The sequence below is a fragment of the Cryptotermes secundus genome, unplaced genomic scaffold (assembly GCF_002891405.2).
Source record: "Cryptotermes secundus unplaced genomic scaffold, Csec_1.0 scaffold1171, whole genome shotgun sequence".
NCBI lineage: Eukaryota > Metazoa > Arthropoda > Insecta > Blattodea > Kalotermitidae > Cryptotermes > Cryptotermes secundus.
The window spans coordinates 544,810-568,514 of record NW_019743669.1 but is presented as its reverse complement, the minus strand read 5'-3'; the positions used below and the strand labels follow the sequence as shown (position 1 = coordinate 568,514).

Here is a 23,705-nt window from a genome sequence, read left to right as displayed (position 1 = left end):
GTAAGAACAAGAACATTGCAGACCTCTATAGAGGAATAAATGACTTTAAGAGGGTTGCCAACTTAGAAATAACTTAGTGATGGATGAGAATTGTGATCTGCTTGCAGATTTGCACAATATTTTGAACAGGTGGAAGAACTATCTCTCTCAGTTACTGAATGTACATAGGATCAGTGATGTTAGGGAGATAGAAATACATATAGCTGAGCCATTAGTATCTGATCCTAGCCCTTTTGAGGCTGAAACTTCTACTGCAAAGTTGAAAAGTATACCTTTTGGAGGTTGGAGAAAACTGCATAATAAGGAGCTTCATAACTTGGACAGGTCATATTTCCTGAATGGGGGAGAAGAGGAATGCACATAAGATACTGGTGGGAAAGACAGAAGGAAAGAGACCACTTAGGAAGACCAAGGTGTAGATGAATCTCAGAGAGACAGGATCAGATGGTATGGATTGGACTGATCTGGCTCTGGATAGGGACAAGTACAGGGCTCTTGTGAACACGATAATGAACCTTCATGTTCCATAAAATGATGGGAAATTCTCGGGTAGCTGCACAATTGGCAGCTTCTCAAGAAGGGCTCCGCTCCGTTAGTTAGTTTCACATTTGATACCTGCTGAACAGGAGACTGGGAAACTTTCCACAGACATTCTGCACACTGTAGTCAAAGCCTGACTGAGCTGTTGTACTTTCAATCTGCTGTACTCCCAGAACCCAACTTCATTCAGTCATAACAACTCTCTAGCTGCATATTCTGTGAGGGTTCAGTCTATAAATTGTAGATGCAGGATGACTGCATGGGGTCTGTCTAATGATAGTATTTCTATAATGTACTTATGATCTGTTAAATGTTTAGTATTTGTTCGAATTTACAAAAAAGTAATAAATTCCAAGAGCAGTAATTTCCTAATTTCATATTCTCACCAATTATTAATTTTTATATTTACCAGCCAGCATTTACTAGGGTGACTGTCAACTCAGAACTTCTGGCAATGATGATAATGTATCAGCAGAAAAAAAAAATTAAATATAACTGTAACATGAACTGGGGACCTTTGTGACTTCAGAGGTTAGGCAACTTAGCAACTTAAATTCATTTGCTTCTGTTTAACACATAATATATCCTACAGCACATATCTTATCTGTCTCTACATGGAATTAGTGATTACTAGAATATGGCAGGCCCATCATAACACTTTATGAGTACAGTGTTTTCTCCACCCATTCCTCCATTGTGAATGTCGCTGTGTTGGTGTTGTCAGTATCTTTCTCACGGAAGATATCTGTAACACAGGAGGAAATTTTTGTTTAAAACATTAAACATTGTATCCTGTCACTTGAAATCAGGACCCATCCTTACAATCTACAACTATTTCATCTCCTTTCCAGTCCTCTTTGTGGTTGCCTCCCAACAAGATTTTTATCCCCCATCTAAGTGACATATTCAGTATAACACTAACTATAACTATAGTGTAAATAAAGGCCTAGATACACCCAAACTAACATCTTGTTTGATGGTAATAAATTAAGGGGAAGAAAATGCACAAATTTCCATTTATTAAATGTGTTACAACATATTTCAACCACCTGATATCACAACATTTGTTTTCATGTTGTTAAAAATAAACAGTTTTATTTTTCAAAGTCTCACTTCTGTTCAGGTGTTACAGAGCTCCATGAATATAAAAACTAATTACACCAAAATTGCAATTAGCCTGCACCAAACCTCGAAACTTCCATTCTTGAAGCACACTTGTGAATTTAAAGTTTTGTTTTTAAATTTGTTGCCTCAGATTCTGCTGTTTATAAGAGAAATGTTTTGTGAACATTATTTTGAAGCAAACTGTGGCCAATATTACAAATCCTGACACTTTCATATTTTTTTTCTTTTCTGAATAGAGGAACAAGAATAAATATTTCTGTTCTCTGAAATTCTTTTTATAACTTACAGTAAAGTAAAAAAGTAAAGCTATCCCTGTAACAGGCCGTGAAGGCCCATAGGTCTGTGAGATGTTGAGGGTCACACATTATCTAAGACAATTGGTTCAAAGATGGTGGTAAGGTGGTCAACCTTACACACCAGCCATGTTTTACTCCCCAGGAATACTATTTAATTAATTCCAAGTACTCATTTCTGTTGGGGCATGCGGTAGCATAGTTGGTTGAGGCACTATGCTACAAGCCAGAAGGTTGCGGGTTCAAGTCCCGATGAAGTCATTGGATTTTTTCAACTGACCTAATCCTTCCAGCTGCACTAGGGCCCTGGGGTTGACTCAGCCTCTAACAGAAATGAGTACCAGGAATTAACTAAATAATTTTCCTGGGGAGTAAAGTGCAGCCGGCACGTAAGACTGACAACCTTACTGCCATCTTTCAGCCAACTGTCTAGATAATGTGGGACCATCTATGTCTCACAACCATATGGGCCTTCACGGCCTGTTACAGGGATAGCTTTACTTTTTACTTTACTCAGTTCTGTTAGAGGCTGAGTCGACCCCAGGGCCATAGTGCGGCTGGAAGGATTAGGTCAATTGAAAAAAATTCAGTGACTTCATCGGGACTTGAACCCACGATCTTCCAGCTTGTAGCATAGTGCCTCAACCAACTATGCTGCCATGTGCCCCCATAACTTACAGTAACAAAGGCATTCCTTCTTAATACACCTTTTAATCACTGTGAGATAACTGTTATAACTAAACAATTTCATTAGTATTTTTAAACAGATGGATAAAAATATGCACTTAGCTCTTGCTCACCCCCCCCCCAATTTACGAATTAGAAACATCACCAGCCAGTGTTACAAAGTCAGTTACTTTATAAGTGGATACAAGTAAAATTGAACACTTTTTCTCCTGGTTTAGGGTTTAGAAAATAAAATAATCATGCATATGGTTTTTCAGCCTGTCTATTATCCAGTACAGACCAGGCTCAACTCACCAATCATGGTCTTCAGCCTGACAGCACACATCATGAAGTCATCAAATGTGATCATGCCATTCTTGGTACTATAACGATGTGCAAGGATGTTGAGAATGTGGTTGTTAAGGCGATATCCAGCTGAGTTAAGGGCCTGACGTAGCTCAAAGGCACTCAGACAGCCAGAGTCATCTTTGTCGTATAACTTGAACACGGCCTGAAATATTGTCAACAGTATGAGGTCATTGTAGGGTATGAAAATGGTGCATCTATGTAATTGGGAAAACCTGAAGAAAACAAAGAAAAAATAAATGATGGAATTAATTGGCTGCAGACGTCACAGTCACCTTTGTTTTGCATACCTATGAACTCTCTTCTTGCTTGTTTGTTTCCAGTCTAATATTCAAACAATGAAGTTGCAGGCTTAGATTATTGTATATTCCTAATTTTGCTGCATCTTTTATGACAAAATTTAATCATTTATCATAAAACGAGGGCCCAAATCAAACCTTCAACATAAAACACAATTACGGGGCCTGACTTGTATTCTGGTCACTGTTATTTCAAAATAGAGGAACCTGAAATTTTCTTGCTTGTGATTTTACCTTCCAGTGCCGAATGTCAACCCATAGGGCTTTAAATTCCTCAAAGCCAAGTTTGCCAGACCGGTCCACATCCATCATGGCAACCATACTTCGGCACACATCCTTCGAGAAGCCTTCTTTCTTCGTTTCTGTTCAGGCAACAGAAAAAAAATATTATATTGTGTAAAAGTAGGAGAAATGACAATAATCTGAATGTACAACTTTTTATGACATTTATGCATATTTACAGAAAGTTAACACTGCCTGAGATGTGTGACTTCACCTGCAAATACATTCGGTATGACACTTCCTGAGACAAGCTTTGATCATAATTCTCAGGACATACATTTTGCATTAAATACATATATGCATATGAATAAATTTAGCAATATTCATGCAAAATAATACAATATTTCAGTTGTATGAAAGTGCATGCTGCTGCACTATCTGATAAATACTGAGAGAAACTTGAACAAGTTAGAAAATGTATGCATAGTATAACAACCCTGCAATATTTCTTCCTTTCATTTAATTATCATAAAACACACAACACTTCTGGAGAAAATGTAATTTCTCGAAAATGTTTCACTCCAATAAAACACTTCACAAGTTATGTTCATGATGAGCTCAGAAATGTGTGTAAAGTATCGGTTATTGTCTGATTTTAAAAACAAATGAAACAGGTTAACAAAGTTTAATAGAACTCCAATATCATATGTCATGAAAATATATTCTGTGGTTCTCATGTTTATATGCAGAGAGAGAGACATCAAAAAGCTAAAGGGGCATATTTATACAGTCTATATGGTTGCATGAAATTAAAGGGACCATGGGAAAAAGATTAGCATAGAACTCCACATTTTGTGGACAAATTGACTGAACTGTTGACCAGCAACATAAATATTCCAACCAACTGGCTAAACAGAAGAGGGTCTTCCTTCAGCATTTCACACTTATTCAACTGCTTAAAACATCTTTAGTTAGGATGACACTTAAAGGTTCAACATCATGTTCACAAAAGCCTGCCATTAGACTTAATCTTGAGCTGACTAATTTTCACAGCTCATTTCCTTAGGATGCATTTTAATATTCTTTTCCAATCTACTGTTCAGTTTCCCAAGTGGTCTCCAAAAGGTTTTTGAATCAAAATTTTGTACACTGCTGTTCTTTCCACCCATACGTGATACATCTGAGTTTGACTGACTTAACTACCTAACAAGATCAAGGAATTCAAACTACATCATCAATTACACCTTGTTAGCAATAACATATATAATTCAACATGATGACAGAACTTTCACAAACTACGCTGCCTCCATGTGTCATTTCATTACAAGTATGATGCCCTAACCTTTTCTCCTTTTCATTAGTTGCTACACCTTTGTTCTTCGTTTACCTTGTTAAATCAGCACTGAACTGTACACTCACAGACATGGCTGAGCCTTAGCAGGGTCACATTTTATTCTGCCTGGGGTTTTTTTACAAAGTTTTGTTTGAAACAAGCTGCAACCACTTCCTTCCCCATAATTTTCACATGACATTACATAATAACTCATAATTTGGTTAAAAGCAAATACGTGTGGTAGGTATGGAGTCAATAAATGATCTACAGTTCATTTTCTTCATACCACAATTATAGAAGCAATGAGAACAGCTCAAACAACCACAACAGAAGTCCTCCTTAGACTCCTCCCACTACACCTGCAAGTGGAAGCTGAGGCCAAGGTATGAAATTACAGACTATGTTGCAATGGTCAATGGAAACCCAAATCTGAAGGTTCTGGACATGCATACATGACTCAGGACATGAAAAAGGAATCAATCCTACAGATGGGAGTTTAATAAAATGATACCGAGATATGTCTATGATAAAGATTCCCTGATAGTATTGAATGGAAAAAGGGGTTTCATCCCAACAGAAAGGGGGAACCAATCTGGTATACAAATGGTTCAAAGACAAAAAAAGAGGCACTGCAGCTAGGGTGTATTGCTATGGGACAAGGCGGAAACTTAGCTTAGCCTTGAACAGTACACAACAGTATTTCAGGAACAAATGTAAGCTACTAAGGCATGCCCAGTTGAGAATCTAGATACAAACTATAAAAATAGGAACATCTATATTCTGTCAGACAGTGAAGCTGCAATTAAAGAACTTGGTAAACACCAGATCACCTAAAAACTGGTCCAGGACTGCCACCAATGCCTCATACAAGTGGCCAAACATATATATTCAACTAATATGGGCGCAAGATCATAAGGGTATTGTTGGTAAAAATGGCAGATCAGCTGGCAAGAACAGGATCTAAACATCCATTCATGGGACTTGAACCAGCTTGCAGCATTTCAATTGGAGTTGCCATGAAAGCAGTCAGGGACTAGATGAACAGAAATCACAAAAAAAAACATTTGGAATCCACAACTGGACTCAAACAGGCAAAAGGGACTTGTACCAGGGACCTCTGTCAGAAGAAGGAAATATCTGTTGAAGTTAAGACCAATTAAGATGGGTGGTAGAACTACTCACAGGACACTGTCACCTAAAAGGACTTTTCAAAATGGGATAGACAGATGACCCCACTTATGAAACGTGCCTAGAAGACAATGAATCAGCCACACATATCCTATGTGACTGTGAGGCCATACCCTATATCAGATTTGCCACCTCGGCCAGTCCTTTATAGAACCAAGTGACTACTATGATGCCCCCATAAACAAAGTCCTACATTTCGTTCAAAGTGTAGGATTAATAAAGGGATAATCAAAGGGGAAGCACAGATCATTAATGGTCACAGTGCAAGGTCCAGAATATTATGGCCCACCCCTCACTCATTCATTCATTCATTCATTCATTCATTCTTTCTACATATCACAGATTGTTTGTAACATGAACCCAAAGTAAACATAAAGGCAACTGAAGCAAAAGAAACAGATGTATGGTGTTGCATACAGCTCTGTTATTCTATGAAAACCTCTGGCCTGCATAAGGGTGAAGGAGATGTAAGAGTGGTAATGATAGCATGACACAGGTATGGCATATATTAAAAACCTCCAATTACAATGTGATTTACTGAAGTAGTATGATGCAATTTTTAATAGTGCATTGCTAGACTTCTGACTGGCCACTGCTTTGTCACTGGCATCACCATGCTCAGCTCTCTCGTATGTGGTTATCTGCAAACTGACCCATGCTATCCAAGGGAGGTAAGTTTGTAGGAGTGGACTTGACGAAGTTTTTAGAACAGCTGAAAATCAGCAGCCACTATAAAATAACTGGACTATTCAAACTGATGGATTTCCACTGTAGCAATAATAAAACACTGTTAATCAAATGAAATTGCTTGCCCAACTTTTGGACTGCTGTATGACTACTACACATGGTAGAGTCATTAAGTTCATGGAATGTCGTTTTATCGCATCATATCACAAGGTATTCATATACACTTACACAGATCCACATCGACCCTCAAAATAATTGCCGTTGGCCACTATGTAAGTCTGTCAACGCTATATAGCTGCCAAAAACATTGCTCAAACATACTGACAGGAAATTGGCTTTGCAGCCATTCCACGAACTTATTGACTGTGGTAGTATATACACATACAATATCCTAGTCACCTAACCTACCAGTCTGTATACTCTCAAGAGCACAAAATTCTACAGAAGCATGAGTAACAGCATTATTTAGTGACAGAGGAAACAGCTGTGGTAGTCAAACTGAGAGGAAGAGTCAGAAAATAGGTCACAAACAGAAGTAAAACAGCTGTAATGGATGCAGTAGGTTTTCTATAGGTATCACTGGGTAACAGCACAGTCCAGCCTCATGGCAGTCTATGTAGCAGACACACATGCGCATGTTCAGAGGCTGGTTTCAGTAGTCAAGATGACAACGTGCTTTAGGATTATGTCATCGAAAAGCAGTGTTCTGCTGTCTTTGTGGGAAAAAGGACTCAGCGCAAAGGATATTCATACAGAAATGCTTCCTGTTTACGGCGCATAGTGTATGTTGCGCAAAGCAGTTCACATCTGAGTCAAGGTAGTCTCTCAAGGATGTTCAAAAGTCACAGATAATGCCCGACCAAGTAGACCTCTTAAGACTGTGACAGATGCAACTGTGCAGAAGGTGGAAGAGTTGTATTGAGCTGACAGGAGGATAACAACAGACAGTGTTTTCTACAATAGGATAATTCCAGGGTTTATCATACATCATAATGCATAATAAATTGAAGTTTTGTAAAATGTGTGCACAGTGAGTGCCCAGAGAACTGAAGGATCAAGAAAAAACTAACCGAATTGGTCTGTCCTCACAACATCTCTCATGGTATGCAGATGAAGGAGAAGATATGAGTATGCTTAACAGGATTGTTACTGGGAACAAATCATGGGTGCTTCACTATCAAGCCGAATCAAAGCGTGCTTCAGTGTGATGGAAACATCTCAGTTCTCTTTCAATCAAAAAGTTCCAAGTATAAGGCTAAGGCTAAGCAATCAGCTGGGAAGGTTATGCTTGCCGTGTTTTGGGATTCTCAGGGAGTACTGTTATCCCATTTTCAGAAGCATGGTGAAAATATCATTTCTGCATCATACAAGTACTGTGAAGTTCTGTTCAAGCTTTCAGATGCAATTCGCAGAAAACATCCAGACCAATTGGCAAGAGGGGTGCTGCTTCATCATGACAATGCCAGACCCCATGCAGCCCAAGCAACCCAGGAGAAAATTCAAGATCTACAGTCGGAATTTCATGAACACCTGTCTTACAGCCCAGATGTGGCCCCCAGTAACTTCCATCTGTTTAGTCCACTAAAAACCACCTTGGTGGCAGACATTTTGCTGATGATGAAGACTTTGAGACAGGGGTGCAGCAGTGGTTCAGACAAGAGTCAAAAGACTTTTATGATGCGGGTTTTGAAGCACTGGTAAAGTGATGGGACAAGTGTATCAGTGTTGGTGGAGGATATGTCGGGAGTTGTTTTCCAGGTTTGAATATCACATGTTCTACATGTTATATCCATTTGTGACCTATTTACTTGCGCTCCCTTGTATTATTTGGTTCTGCAATTTTGCTATATGGACTTGATTTGTTGTGGAAATATTTATCCATTACACCAATAAAAGGATACAGGCATTTCAAATGATAAGGACCATATAAATGGTCATTCCATACCATCACAAAAACAATAATTCTCTACGACACAGTCTGTTCCACAGTCAGTTTCAGTCACTAAATAACCATCATCAGATGGAAATTACACATATCATATAAAAACCACCCAAAACTGTAAAGAGTATAATTCAGTAAAGACTATTAAAAAGGTAAAGTTGTCCCTGTGTTTAACTAATTAAGCGCTACACCATGAAGGCATATGGGGGAGTGGATGTACAGATACAAATTTTCTTGACTTCGGCACTAGCTGGAGGTGAGCGGTCAGCTTCATGTTCTGGCCGCTTTACACCCGGGAAAGAGACCCCAGTACCCATTGGACAGGAGGTTGGGTGGACCCCAGAGCTGATCTGGACGCCGGGGACAAGTGAAAATTCTTTACTCTACAAGGACTCAAACCCTGAGCCCTTGGTCTTCCAGCCTGCTGCCAATCGCTATACGAACTACGCTATCCCTGCTCTCAGTAAAGATTATTAACTAATTTTTAATTCTGTTTCTAGTTCAATCCATCTTTCATCTGTATAAAATGAAAATATTAAAGGAATTACTTGCCAATACATAGACGCATACAAAATCATACATTAAAATAATGAAAGTATCATAATATATAGTATTTCCTTGATTCTAAGATATCATCACTTGTATCATGAACCCCCTGATTTGGTTAACAGGCTTTCAGAAAATATGTACAGTCCTCACTGGACCACTGATTGAGGTTAACTTTTTCTAACAGACCCAATAGAGCAGGTGTCTCCCAAACCCTCATCTGAGGATGGAAACAGATCCAGTTACCAAAATGTTGTGTTCTGTATGATTCTGGGCAATGGACGAAGTCCAAAAACCCAGTAATCCTAAGTATTATACACCATCATCAGGAACCTTTAGAACCTACTTATTGCAGTAGATAGCCATACTAGTCAGTATTTTCAGCTCTTCAAACATGTGGGGATAGCAGAAAGGTTCTTACTGTGGAATTCTTATTTTTCAGGCTACGATTTATGTCCTTTCTATGACTTGAAACATATCCTGGAACTGGTTATATCTTACACATACAAAGTTTGTGTAATGGTACACAGTGAACATTTATATATGCTTATACAAGCTGGATGAAACATTGTAAATTTCATTTTCCTTCTTTTAATCAGTGGGCAGACACATAACACAGTCCCATGCCCTGTTCATGGGAACACTGGAAAACTTCAAAACGAAGCATTCCATGAACAACACTGTGTACTGTATTGAGCCAAATTTAATACATCAAAATATAATGCAAACCCAGCTTTCTTAAGAGAATCTTAGTGCCAAAAAGAATGTATGAACCACTTAACGATCTGGAATGCTGTGATGACATATGATGCAATATGGACTCAGTTTGAGTACTTGCCTCATTTTCTGGAATATAAGATGATTCCAGATTTTAGGGGATGAATTTGGGAACATTATTGCAAATACTTAAAACATAAATTCACAAGTACTTACCATACAAAACAACAGTGTGGAACAAGCGAACAGCATACTAAAAGAAAGTATTTGCTCATCTTCCATTCATATATGCCTAATTTTCTCACTTTTCAAAGGTCCTAAATGTCTTTCAGGTCCCCTGCATTTATGGTTATGGTATAATTTATCACGTTTAATTCAATGCTTATGATAAATGAAAATCTCAGAATTACATATTTTCATGCAACACATGCTCAACTATCCATACTGTGCACAGGACAGCACAGCACTGGAGCACCAAAATGACCCACTGATCCTCCCACTACTGCTGACTTATCTAGAAAATAATCTAAACAGTATTCCAAATCAGCAAGAGGCACTGCTTGACAAAACAGCCAAAGCACATTAGCTTTACAATGAGTGGTGAGATTCTGAAGAAGGTCACTTTGCACTAGGCACACTTCAGCCCGCTAATATGCTGTCCTGATATATCTTCAAGCCATAAGACATAGGAATTTATATAGCATTCTAGCAGTTCACTCAAATTAAAAAAATGTCCTATTGTCCGATATGTTTAAATGCCACACTGAATCCTTTGAGCCTGGCTCAAAGCTGTCTGATTACCACAACTCTCCTCCTACAAAGTAGGGGTAGCCCTCTCAAATCTGAGGGCATTTCTGCAACAGTGGTTTACATGGGGCAGCTTTAATAGAACAGTACCTGTGTGTGTGTGTGTGTGTGTGTATTAATATAAACATCCAGTTTGACACACTCACAAACAGAAGCCTTCTCCAGACTGGATGCTTTGGCAGCAAAAACATCATTGAAATGGCAGTCTTACACTATTTAAGCAATCAAAGCATGTGATATACATACCAGGGTTCTGTACTACTGAATATAAACAAATGTCTTAAGCTGCATTCTCATATTCCAAATATGTTTCGAGCAAGTTTGAATCTCTCAATACAAATCTATTGGTCACAGAATGTATACATGATATATTGGAACCTTGGTAATCTGAACACACATTAACCCGAACTGATTTACCCAAAAATTACAAATTTAATATAATTATTTTCCTTCCTTGAAGCAAAACTAAATTTGTGTGAAGCATTACATTATGTACTGATGGACCTACCTCTCCAGGGATGGCAAGCCTGGTGTACAGTCTAACATCCAAAGAGTTCTGATTGCTGTTCGTGCATAAAATGTACAATAAATCTTTTGAAAAACTAAACTTACTAAAAAATTCAACTTTTTTTAAATCAATATTCCGAATGATTTGATGATCTGATTGCACCAGTGTTTTAATCAGTGTGGATTGTACTGTAATACATGTGAACATCAATTACTTTTCCTTGTGTTGTTAAAAACTCCCCGTATCAAGATATACTTTAAATAAAGCAACATTTTGTGTCACCCGCCTTTTATTGGTGAGCCAGTTTTTAAAAAAAAACGATGAAATGAAGTAAAGCAGGGATTACAGCAGGACCATATATACAAAACGAAGTGTGCTGGCATAGTGGTTTGAATTTTGGTTGGGACACTGGCTATCCTGAATAAGGTTTCTGTGGTCTTACTCAGTCCCCCCCACCCCACCAAATTCAGCAATAGAACCATGATTAGGCCATGCCCACTTATTTCCAAATCCTTTCCAAATCAACATTCATTATTGCTACATAGCCTAACCCCTGAAAGTCTCTTTAAATAACACATATAGAAGGAAAAGGAAATGTGGTAACCCACACACAAAATTTTATATATACCCCCATGATACAAAATTTCATTTCAAATTATCACGTATTCTTTAAAGGTGACACACAGTGATACACAGCAGACATCCATAATCTCCATATATGCATTCATTTTATCAACTTCCTGGCAAAAATAGTCCCCTGATGTCACTCAGCTAGTTAACAAATTTCTGATTTCATGAGACTAAAAAACTCATTATTGTGTTCCCAAGAACTGCCACTATAATCTTTCCTGAACCACACTAATCCAATCCTACCTTCGCACCCCATTTCTATTAGATTCATCTTAACATTACCCATACATCTATCTCTAGGTTCCCCAAAAGATGCCTGTTCCATCCCATTATTTCTGAATAAAGTTCTGTAGACATGTATGCACTTACTTACAGATTAAGAGTGACTCTCACAGTGGACTCATTCTGAAGTGTCTACATGAGAATCATGTCAAAACATGGCAGGACATTACTAAAAGTGGTCAGTCTAGCATTACTTTTCTAAGAAGATCTCTCCTAACCATGCTATTCTCAAAAACCTGTCTGCATTCTTCCCTTAATGTGGAGAAAGTTTCACTGACAAGATTTAGCTACTGCACTTATTATGGGTATGGGCACCCCTGGGCCTTGTACCCACTTTACATGTTGTGAGGCTAACATTTCAGTACACACAGTCATATATAGCTGTTACATGTGTGAGGAGCTACTGCACATGACATGGTTCACACCTCACACACTATATAAAATATTCTTCCTGTTCAGACCTGAACCTCTCACCATGCTTCAATAAGGGCTTTTTATGTTACGCAAATTATTACATTTATTTTCCTCCTGTTTACTTCCCCTTCAATATTAGTGTGAATTTAAGATGGCCATACAATTCAGAGTTGCATCCCAATTTGTATCTCATGTCATCTTTCACCTCACCTTCATAATTCTAAACAAAATGGCCATCCTATGCTGCTTCTAACAAGCCATACCATACACTGGTATCTTAACCTATGTGCCACAGCTTACCAAATGTTTGGCCGAGAGGAGTGTCACGACACAGCACACCACACAAGACGGAAAGGATTGTGTTGACGATCGAGTCCTGCGAACTAGACCTACCAGGTAGCTCTAGTAACAATCACAACAAATAGTAATTACAGATGGAACCTCAGTCACAAACACAAAGTTTGTACAACCCACCACATGCAGAATGCTGACAGACCCTTCAACATCCAAGGATCTCTGCCCTTTTTGTTAAGAAGATGTGTTTAGTAATCCTGTGTCTAGTATATGAATTATTGTGCATATAATTACAGAATGATTATTAACAAAATCTTGAAAGTGTGTCTGAAGGCAGTCATGGTCTATTTTCAGATAGCTAGCAAGACTCAGGGAAATAATGAACATCCATTAGGGCATCCATTCTCCTGGGTGAGATTCAGACATGGTTACAATGCAGAAATGATAAATGCTATGCTGTTTTCCATTTTAAGGAAAATCTTGTATCGAGATGAAATGCTTGTAGTTTTGGACATTATATACTGATAATAATGAACTTGGTTATTTATACAAGTCACCTAGTATTCTTTACAAAGAAAAATCAAGGAGATTACAAACAGGACTCATAGCTTGGATTAAATAAAAATTCATACTGAATGTTTCTGTGGCAAAACCTCTTGGGATAAAGTCACTTTGGAGATACAGAATTACTGAGAGGATAACAATGGACTTTAGGGAGACTGGTTTATCACAGTGATTTGGATTGAAATGATAAGGGATCACCCAAAGATGCACTTTGGGATTAACTGTATTGAGCTTGCTGGTTAAAGAGTTTGTCAGTTTCTTGAAAGTTTATATGAGCACCATCCAACTCCACAGTCATGCTTTTTACATGGTATTCCTATACATCAACATTTTTCTTCACAAAAGGCTCCAGCATTACATAGAAATGGAAAATGGCAAAATTCTCTTTCAAAAAAAAAAATTAAATTATTCGTTTAAAAATTGTGAACTGAACATTTTCTAATTCTCTGGTTGAAAAATATGCTTGTGAACACATATCAATCCCTTCATATAATAAGGGCAAATAAACGTAGATACTAAAGGGTCTGTCTTTCCTAAAACTGAAGGAGACACAAGCTTCAATATGTTTCAAGCAGTTACACACACATAAAGCAGTGCACAAATGCAGTACAGCTGGCCAACAGATTCACATATAGCATTAACACAGAGCAAACAGATAGGAAATCACATGCACACCATGGAACATTTAACATCAAAAACAGAAATAACTTCATACTAACTGGTTTCAAAATGACTATGTTGCCAAATCTTATTGCAGTGACTGCTGGCAGAGCATGCTGGAGTAGTGGTATCAATTATACTCCTGATCTGTATTCATCAGTGTCTCCATGTGATGTTAGGACAATATATTGTAACAGAACAATAACCATTTCCTTCCAAATCTTTTTATACTAAAGATCATAATTTTCTACCCACTTAATCTGACACTATAAACTCTGTTGTTTAAATGACGTTAGTGAATAACCCAAGATTCAGTCAGTCAGTGCTTGGCAAGTTCACACAAGTTGATATAAACAATGAATTCACCTACTGGACTCATGTCATACTCCAGATGTTCACTTATTGCAAATGAAAATCAATCTGTTCTCAGAGTCAGTTCAGAGCGAAGAAACTACACACCACAGACATATAATGATATTTACCTTGCATTTCATTCCATACATAAAATACTGAAAAGCGTTTCAATCAAAAGTTAAAGATATTAATGACATCTATATTTCATAACTAGATTTATGTACCAGTGGTCGTGTGATCAGTGATTGCTGAGGGATTTGTTAATGTTATAGGTATGTGGGAACATCCCACATACTAACATGCGGTTTCGCAGGACTAACAGACAGCACTCAACTCCTAGCCAACATCACATTGCTACCACCACTCATATTTATACAGTACTCGCTGTCCAGCCCACCTTTGCATCATCATGTGCGCTAGCCAATCAGCACTCACAATCGAAACTGCAAGATTCACTCCGCCCATAAAGCATGGTATAAAAGGCGGAGCCCAAAGCTTGCAATCATCAGTGATCACATTCAGTTCAGAGCGATCCATCATCAGAGTCATGAGCTGTTCAATGCGCCAAAGACAGTCTACTACAAAGGAGCAAATTCTACCAGTGCACTCACAGTGGAACAAATCGCCCTTTTCAGGGCCAGCCACCTTTTGACATTCCACATAGCTTCGCAGCTATTCTGTACATTCAATTTATACAATTTAATATACAAGTATTACAACTGTTACAGATTTATGTGGTTGTCATCGACAATCGCACACGTATTTATGGTTCATGAAAAATAGTAGGGCTTAAATGAACCAATATGATATAAAATGAAATATACAGGTAACCATTAATACAGGCCCTGCATACCATGTTTTATCAAAATCTGTTGGGTGGTTTTGGAGCTAAAGCATGCAGACAGGCATGGCCTCCCTATTATGTGTTCATTTCATTTAAGTCATTAAGGGGGATGACCCCACTGAAAACCGGACAGGCAATCATAACAGTCACTGTCCCACAGGGAACATAATCTCAGATGAATCAAGAATACCAACATTTGTAATGGCTCCAATCGTGATGAACTAAATTTAACCAGTTTTTGACCATGATGGATATTCTGGTATGACACAAAAGAAACAGCTTATTCATGAGGATATGGTACCAAAATTGTTCATTATTTTTCTGCCCACAAATCCATATCCCTACACTCTACCACTCATAATATCATTCTCCTCTTTTTCAATACATCCGGAAGCATCACAAAAGCCAGTTTTTTTTTCCTTCAACAAAGACACTGGGTGTTTACCCTTTGGCATGCCACTGTTGGAAAGATGGTAAAGACCTCAGCTCTACAATAGTGAAATTACATGGTGATTAAACAGAAGTTCATTCATCCATGGAAATAAATGATTAATTTATTTCTTTGAAAAGTAATGCCAGACCGACCAATTTTAGTAATGGCCTCCCATGTTTTGACACGATTCTCATGTAGACACTTCAGAATAAGTCCACTGTGAGAGTCACTCTTAATTTGTAAGTTAGTGCATACACACACACGTTCTCAGCTGGCAGCTTGAGCTTCAGACATCATTAACTTAGTTTGGTGAAATGATTACATGTTTTCAAGACCTCAACCACCTCACTGCATGCAGCACACAACACTTTGTGAGCCTCTGTGTGCCTAGTGCTAAACACAATCTTAGAGATGCAAACATTCCTTACATTGCTGTAAGGCTTCTATTTGCTTATACACCTTCAAAGTATTGTGGCAGAATAGTGATGGGAATGATATGACCTTGAAAAGTTTTGGGGTTAAATACATCAAGGTTAAATAAATATACTTGCAACACCGGGTTCTGACAGACGCCTGACTAAGATACACAATGACATATCATGCTAAGTGCCTAGCCAAGCAGGAGTCTACAATAATGTTAATTTTACTCATAATACACTGATCAAACAGACATGCTGACTGTTACCAATCCTAACGACACACATTTCCTCGTGAGAGAGAAATTTCAAGGCTTGATTTGGATGTATCTTGTGGATGACATACCCAGGTACAGACCACAAATGAACTGAAGAAAGTGAACTCCAAGGTGCTAAAATGAATTTTGGTGCCATCTGAATTAAGATACCACACCAGATATTCTGGGAACACATACTGTGAATCTTATTTATACCATTTTCAACATACTTAAAGATTTTCACAAATCATTGTTTACTTATTTGCCATCCAATTACAAAACTTGGAACAATTCTTTCCACACGAAACCTGTGTGCTTGGTCAGTGGTCATGTGTGAATGGTGGAGAAATCTAGTGCAGTATATCAGCACTTCTCTCCTTATATTTTATAAAGACTAGTGCCTTGAAAATGAGTTACAGAACAACCAGGTTCTGCCATTGGATTAAACTCTGTTATGTCCTGCTTGTGTCATAGCTATGTTAGTGCTACCCATGTTGCATAACTGTAATTTGCATTGTTGTGTAGCAGTGTTCAGAACTTCAAGCTATTGTCAGCTGAATGGCATAGCTAGCTGCTTTGTCAAAACATTCAGACCAGCGCCCTGAAGCTTTCAATGTAACTTTTCATCCATTAAATGCACGAAGTTCTAAATTTTGAACATGTCACAGGATTGTTCTTGCAGTCTCAACCACAGTCAATACAAGGGTCTCACAACGGGTAGAGAACAACTTAAGAAGCATTTAAGGGGACCTCACTGCAGTATCCATATTTCAAGACTGGCAGCAAAATAAGTTGTCTCTTGGCCAACAATGAGCATGCCTGGAAGGAAGATCTAACACACAGATTTCCAGCTGGGTCTGACTGTGTGTTGACAAGTTGACACTGTTAATCAACAGCTTGTTGAACCATGAGAATCTGAACGAGTTTCAATACTTCTGCACAAAAGACATGACATGTGGAATCCCCCATGCTCTAAGTGAGTCGAACTTCACTTTAAATTATGTGAATGAAGCTGTTGGCCATAAACTGCACCCACACTCTAAAAGGTGTGGCCAACAAAACACAAGATAAAGCAGCATCCAACAGCATGCATAAGTTAGTGCCAAAAACTGTTACAATAGGATGTAACAGAAGACTGCAGTATTTTAAATATTTTCATGTTCTAGAACAAAGTAGAAGGTTTTTATCATATTTTGCTGAACCTTCTATGATTTAGTGTTAGTAATGCCACCAGAGTAAAATGATAGAGTATGTTCATCTTCATAACTAAGCAAGCTTCAGAGTCTGCATTCATAAAAATCTTTCTGCCACTCCATGCCAGTACTATGATGTCATAACACAGAATAAGGTCTCTGCTAGTGATGTGTGAACACCTAACTTTGTCTTAAATGTGGCTTCAAACTTTGAATTTTCTATACATGAAGCCCAAGAAAATGCACTCTCCCCATATACATCAAATCAGATGTGTTTGGTGTGAGAGATTCAGATGTGCAACACTTTGGAAGTTTAAGTAACTGAATGTTACAAATTTTGTTTGAAAGATTTTTGACTAGATAAGTACTAAACAAATTCTTAGAAATTAATTTTGGTCTTTTAAGGAACCTGGTAAAATTGTTGAAACACATTTTATTCAGATGTCCCAATACTAAATTAAAAAAAGAAAAAAAGCTGCTAACATGAAACGAACTTTATCTCAGAGTCCAAATTAGGAGTTTTACATATAGTGGTTTTCCAAACTGTTCAACTTATTTTATTATAGTGTTACCTAGCATAGTGAGCGATACATTATATGTAGCCTGTCGTAGACGCATATGTATGTTTTATACTTTGTGATATCGAGTCAGATTTATATTGTATGATTAAATATCTTATCATTATTTTGTTATCTAGTATAAACAATGACAGATTCTATATATATGTACATAGAGCTCTGGAAGACACATTAAATATGAATAGACTGAAATCAAATTTTTTCAATAAAATTAATGAAAGTTTGTTTGGCCAAATGCCAGTTGTGTGAATGGAAAGTGACAATTAACTAGTACATTTTCCTGAAATCCAAACTCAAGTCAAATATAATGTAAACAAGAGTGGCTAGGTGTTCCAAGAGAAAGTAAATATTCCACATTTATTCCGTGAACTATTATGTAATCCAATCACCTCATTTATAGAAAATATAAGTCTGTTGTTTAAAAGTTAATAATAGCACTGGCATGGCAATGTGCAGGGAGATTATAATTTGTCTTTATTCTTGTAGAATATTCATCATATCAAAGTAAATTTCAAACACACTTCGTAAATGTTCATGAGATTTATGTCAAAAGTCATGAATGAATTTTAATACAGTGAGCAGTTTTCATGAAAAAGACATAATTTGATCTTACCTTTTTATGAAGTATGAGTGATACAAATAAAAATCAAATTCTCTGCTAATGTTCAACTTTTAGACCACTTACATCAACTTTTAATGAAACCCACCAAAAAGTCTCAAAGATGAAATATGTGAAGAGACACAATCTCTTAATAATGCTTTCATTTTATGTACTTCCTGCAAAGAATGCATAACTGTTGACAACCAGTCCAAAAATAAAAGCATTTGCATATCCCTACATTTTTCTTATTTGTTACACAACTCACCTGATCATGTAAGGTTACATAATCCCCTATAAAACAACTGACTGAGTCATTTGAAAGCAACCATCAGCACAACACTGTCCACTTCAATGTTTCACATCTATGGAATCAAAGGGGCCACACACTGAAGCCTGCTATGTTAGACACAAATTAAGGCCGCACCATAGCTCAAGCGGTTACTCACTGGCTTGCCACCATGGCGGCCCAGGTTTGATCCCGGGTCTGGTCAAGTGGAATCTGTGGTGGACAAAGTGGCGCTGGGGTGGGTTTTCTCAGAGTTCTTCAGTTTCCTCTGCCAATCTTCATTCCACCAAATTCTTAAACATCATAATCACCTGGGGCAGGCTACAATAGGCCAATCAGCAGCCTCCATGCCAAGTGGACCCAGTTGGACTCCAACCCCCCCCCCCAACTAAGCGAATTAAAAAAAAAAAAGGAGACAAATTGAAGGTAGAGTTGTCATTGTTCTTTAAGTACTTGAGGTTGAGGTGGTAATCCCTCAAAGTGTGATTAGTAGTTTGGTCAACTTCATGTTCCAGCCCCTTACCCTTAGGGAAAGAACCCCTAGTATGAATTAAACAGGAGGACAGATGGTACCCAGAATTCAGTTCCTGCTCCTGCCCATTACTAATCACTGTACTCACTGAACTATCCTGATTCTCTTCAGTTGGAAATAATTTGATTTTAGCAAAACTGTAATAACAAATAAGAATATTACAAACTGCTCACTGTAAAAGGGTGAACTGCAATGAATACTGATCCAACATGTTTTGACACAGGTCACAGTCCCTGCAGGAGAGAGAGTCCTCTAAACAGTGCCATGTGGCCGATAGTCCTTTCACGTGAACAAGACATAATTTGGTTCAATTCCATATGTGGCACACACAGAATAAATGTGCATACATAAACACACATTTCAAGTGAGTCCACCACAAGTTCAGATGAAAGTACACACCATAAATTGTAAAGTGGAAGTCCACCAACAAGCCAATATCACCAGGAATAATAAAATTAAGTTCTGAGGTAGCTCACCTCTTAGCTATTTCACATACTGACACAAGCAGCCAGAAATTTTGCTGTGTTCCAGACATAATTACCATATTTACGCATGTATAGGCCGCACATTTTTTGCCAAAAATTCAAAAGGAAAACTGGGGTGCGGCTTATATTCGAAATATTCGAAGTCACACTTCATTTAAAAAAAAATATATTCATAATTAGTAATACAGAGTGTTCAAAGATCGAGGAAACCGGGGCAGCAGCGTAGAGCGGATGGAACGTTTCTCCGCGACTACTGTGCCCCTCCCCGCTAGCGAGAGTGCAGTCGTGTCGCTGATACCCTTACATCAGTTTCTGTACATGCACACATTTATAAGAATACTGTAAAAAGATAACACAAACTTAACGTGTTTTATAACAGGTGCTGAAAGTGACCCCCTTCTGCTTGCAAACATGATTCGCATCACATGAATAAATTATGCGACACTTTCTGAAGTTGGTCCACGGTAATTGAACCATATTACTGTTCATCACTTGACTCATTACTGTCGATGTCGCTCTCGCTCGAAGTTTCGCTGTCAGGTGATGTCAGCCATACAGCGTCATCTTCAGTCCCGTCCATTGCGTTGGAAATGGATGTGACTTTAAAACTTTTGGAAACCATTTCTTCTGGTATGGTGTTCCATGCAGCCACAATCCACTCACACATTTGACTTAATGAAGGTTTCTTCAATCGTCCAGTCGGCGTCATCTCCGTGGAACCGCATCTCCAGTCCCGGTAAAAGCGCCGCAAATGAGACTTGAAAGGACGGTTTATTGACACGTCAAGTGGTTGTAACATGCCAGTCATCCCCCCTGGTATCACAACCATATCACTTTTCTCCTGCCTCATCTTCACTTTCACATTTTCAGTTAAATGGCTTCGAAAACTGTCAACCACTAACATTGACCGCTGACGTAAAAGTGCGCCTGGGCGCCGAAACCACACTGATTTCAACCAATCCAGATAGAGCTCTTCTGTCATCCATCCTTTTTCTTGAACTCTCACCAAAATTCCCAGTGGAAGCTTTTCTTTCGGCAATGTTTGCATTTGAAGATTACGAATGGTGGTAGTTTGTTTCCATCAGCAGTGATACCAAGCATTATGGTATACCGTTGCTTTTCTGCTCCTGCAGTCCGCACATGCACTGTTTTTTCGCCTGCTTTGTTCACTGTACTTTCACCCGGCATTTCAAAGAACACAGGAGTTTCATCAACATTTCCAATAGCTCCCATGGTGTAGTTGTGCGTCTTTCTTAATTTCAGGACATGTTTTTGAAATGCAAGCAGTTTCTCCTGGTATGTGTCGGGAAGGCGCTGCGCTATTGACGTCCGTCGCCGAATTACAAGATCATGTCGGGCCATAAAGCGCCTTGCCCATCCATAACTTCCCTTAAATTCAATACGAGGAATTTTCATTCTGTCCGCTATTTTGAGGCCTACAAATTGAATAATTTCCACAGACACTGAAAATCGATCCGCCCGTGTATTACGCACGTATCGAAAAAGTTTATTTTCAAGTTCTGGTAATTTAGCTTTCTTTCCGCGGAAAGATTGTCGATTTTGTGGCGTTTTTTCAAGGGCATCTGTCCTTAGTATCCATCTTCGCACATTTTCNGCGCCTTGCCCATCCATAACTTCCCTTAAATTCAATACGAGGAATTTTCATTCTGTCCGCTATTTTGAGGCCTACAAATTGAATAATTTCCACAGACACTGAAAATCGATCCGCCCGTGTATTACGCACGTATCGAAAAAGTTTATTTTCAAGTTCTGGTAATTTAGCTTTCTTTCCGCGGAAAGATTGTCGATTTTGTGGCGTTTTTTCAAGGGCATCTGTCCTTAGTATCCATCTTCGCACATTTTCTTCGTCAACGTCGAATTTTCTCCCTGCTGCTCGATATCCGTGTTCTTGTGCGTAACGCACCACTTGAAGTTTAAATTTAGACGTATAACCTGCTCTTACTCGACCCATGTTTCACTCAGAACTAACCATGCAAGTCAAGTAAAGGCGAAAAGGTTATAACTCTCCCACGCAATGCCTTTGTTCTGAGTGGTACCGTTATTTTCGCTAGTTGCGAACTTAGGAATGTTAAACGTTGCCAAATTTCAGAATAATTTCTACTCCTGAAATAATATGCCAAGAAAATTATTTTTTCAATAATTTCTGTCTGAAAACTGTGCTGCGGCCTATACACGCACGCGGCCTATACATGCACGCGGCCTATACATGCGTAAATACGGTAATTTAATTTTGTGGGATATTTTATGATGCTGTCAGTATCTAGACAATACAGCATTGAATAGTGGGGATACTGACAGATTGGAAACAGTAGAAAAGCAGTCATGGCCTAAATGTGGTACTACTACAATATTTGCCCAGAAGGACCGAGCAAAGCCACAAAAGAAAAAAAAATCATTTCAAATAGACAGTGTCCTGACCAAGATTCAAACCAAAGACCTCCTGAATAAATGTTGCGGTATTGCCACTATGCCAATTCACTTGACGTTCTTCCAGATATTATGAACTTCATTATGTCTGTTTTTCCATCAACAGAGGATGTGCTGAAATACCTGGAATTTATTCTTAGGTTATGTACCTAGCCCATGCAAAATGGTTGCTTGCAGTGAGATAGTTTTTAAATATATCACTCCAAGAAGCAGCACTAGTTTAATCTCTAGACACTCCAGGACAAATTAACATTTCAGTCTTCTTTGTGATTCAAAATGATTGTAAGTATCTAATAAACCAAATTTTGTTACCATCACAGAATTCCTGTCTAAATGATGAAGTATTAAACAATTATTGTGGCCAAATGGCTTTTCAATGTGTATATGGTTGGACATCATTGAACATAGTTGTGGTACTTATGTGGATTGGACTCATGTTGCATCCCTGAAATGTGTTATGTCATGATGAAATTCAGTTACTGTGATCATAGTACATTACCATTCCTCATGGCATAGTCCAAGATCTCTTTCAGCTCCATCCAGTCAATCTCCATGTCTTCTCCTGCAATCTTGCAGAAGAACTCCTTCACTTTGTCTTGTGTTTTCTCTTCTTCTGGTTCTGGCTGTTTCACCACCTACAAGATAGGGCATCAGGTTAAACTATAACACATTAAATTCTCCAAAAGGTATTGCCCATGAACAATATCAATTCACATATTCATAGTTTAATTCCTGAATAACTGCATACAAATACGTTCTATTAGTAATAGCTAAACTGTAATAATTTTGATACTACATATTCATCTATGATTCTACAGATCAACATTCATTACTCAGTTACTATGTTTGCACTACTCAAGACCAGTCACCAGCCTAACTCTTTGACTGGCGCGGGCGTGTTTTAACGCCCGGACGATGCCAGCCGTTCCCTGGCGTTGGCGTGTTTTAACGCTTTGACAATCTCGTCCCTTCTTTGCTCTCTTGGCACTCATCAACCAAAGACATATTTATGATAGTTTTTGTGCATGTTTGTAAAGAACCCTTGTAAACTTTGTGGGGGTATATATTACTGTCAGAACCCTCTGAGAAGGTAAAGGTCAGAAAATATTTCACATTCATTCAGTTTCACCATAGCTTCTTGCAGCAAGTGTCTTCGTGTTCCTACAGACCAGCTGGAAAATGTTGTGAACGAGAT

At 38.3% G+C, this 23,705-nt stretch overlaps 1 protein-coding gene across 8 annotated transcripts in view; it reads right to left on the bottom strand.

Annotated features, from left to right (window-relative positions):
- Positions 1-668: 668 nt before the first annotated feature.
- LOC111874244 (calpain-A) overlaps positions 669-23,705 on the bottom strand; it is a 218,810-nt gene continuing 195,773 nt past the window's right edge. For 6 of the 8 annotated variants that reach the window (XM_023869579.2, XM_023869584.2, XM_023869580.2 and 3 more), the window contains 5 exons: positions 23,010-23,145; positions 12,866-12,967; positions 3,524-3,651; positions 2,940-3,135; positions 669-1,285 (listed from right to left, as the gene is read on the bottom strand). In XM_023869579.2, the coding sequence (XP_023725347.1) occupies positions 1,200-1,285; positions 2,940-3,135; positions 3,524-3,651; positions 12,866-12,967; positions 23,010-23,145 (648 nt within the window). In that variant the 3' untranslated portion in view covers positions 669-1,199. The remainder of the gene's footprint in view (positions 1,286-2,939; positions 3,136-3,523; positions 3,652-12,865; positions 12,968-23,009; positions 23,146-23,705) is intronic. The other 2 variants (XM_023869583.2, XM_023869585.2) reach the window with 1 other exon arrangement.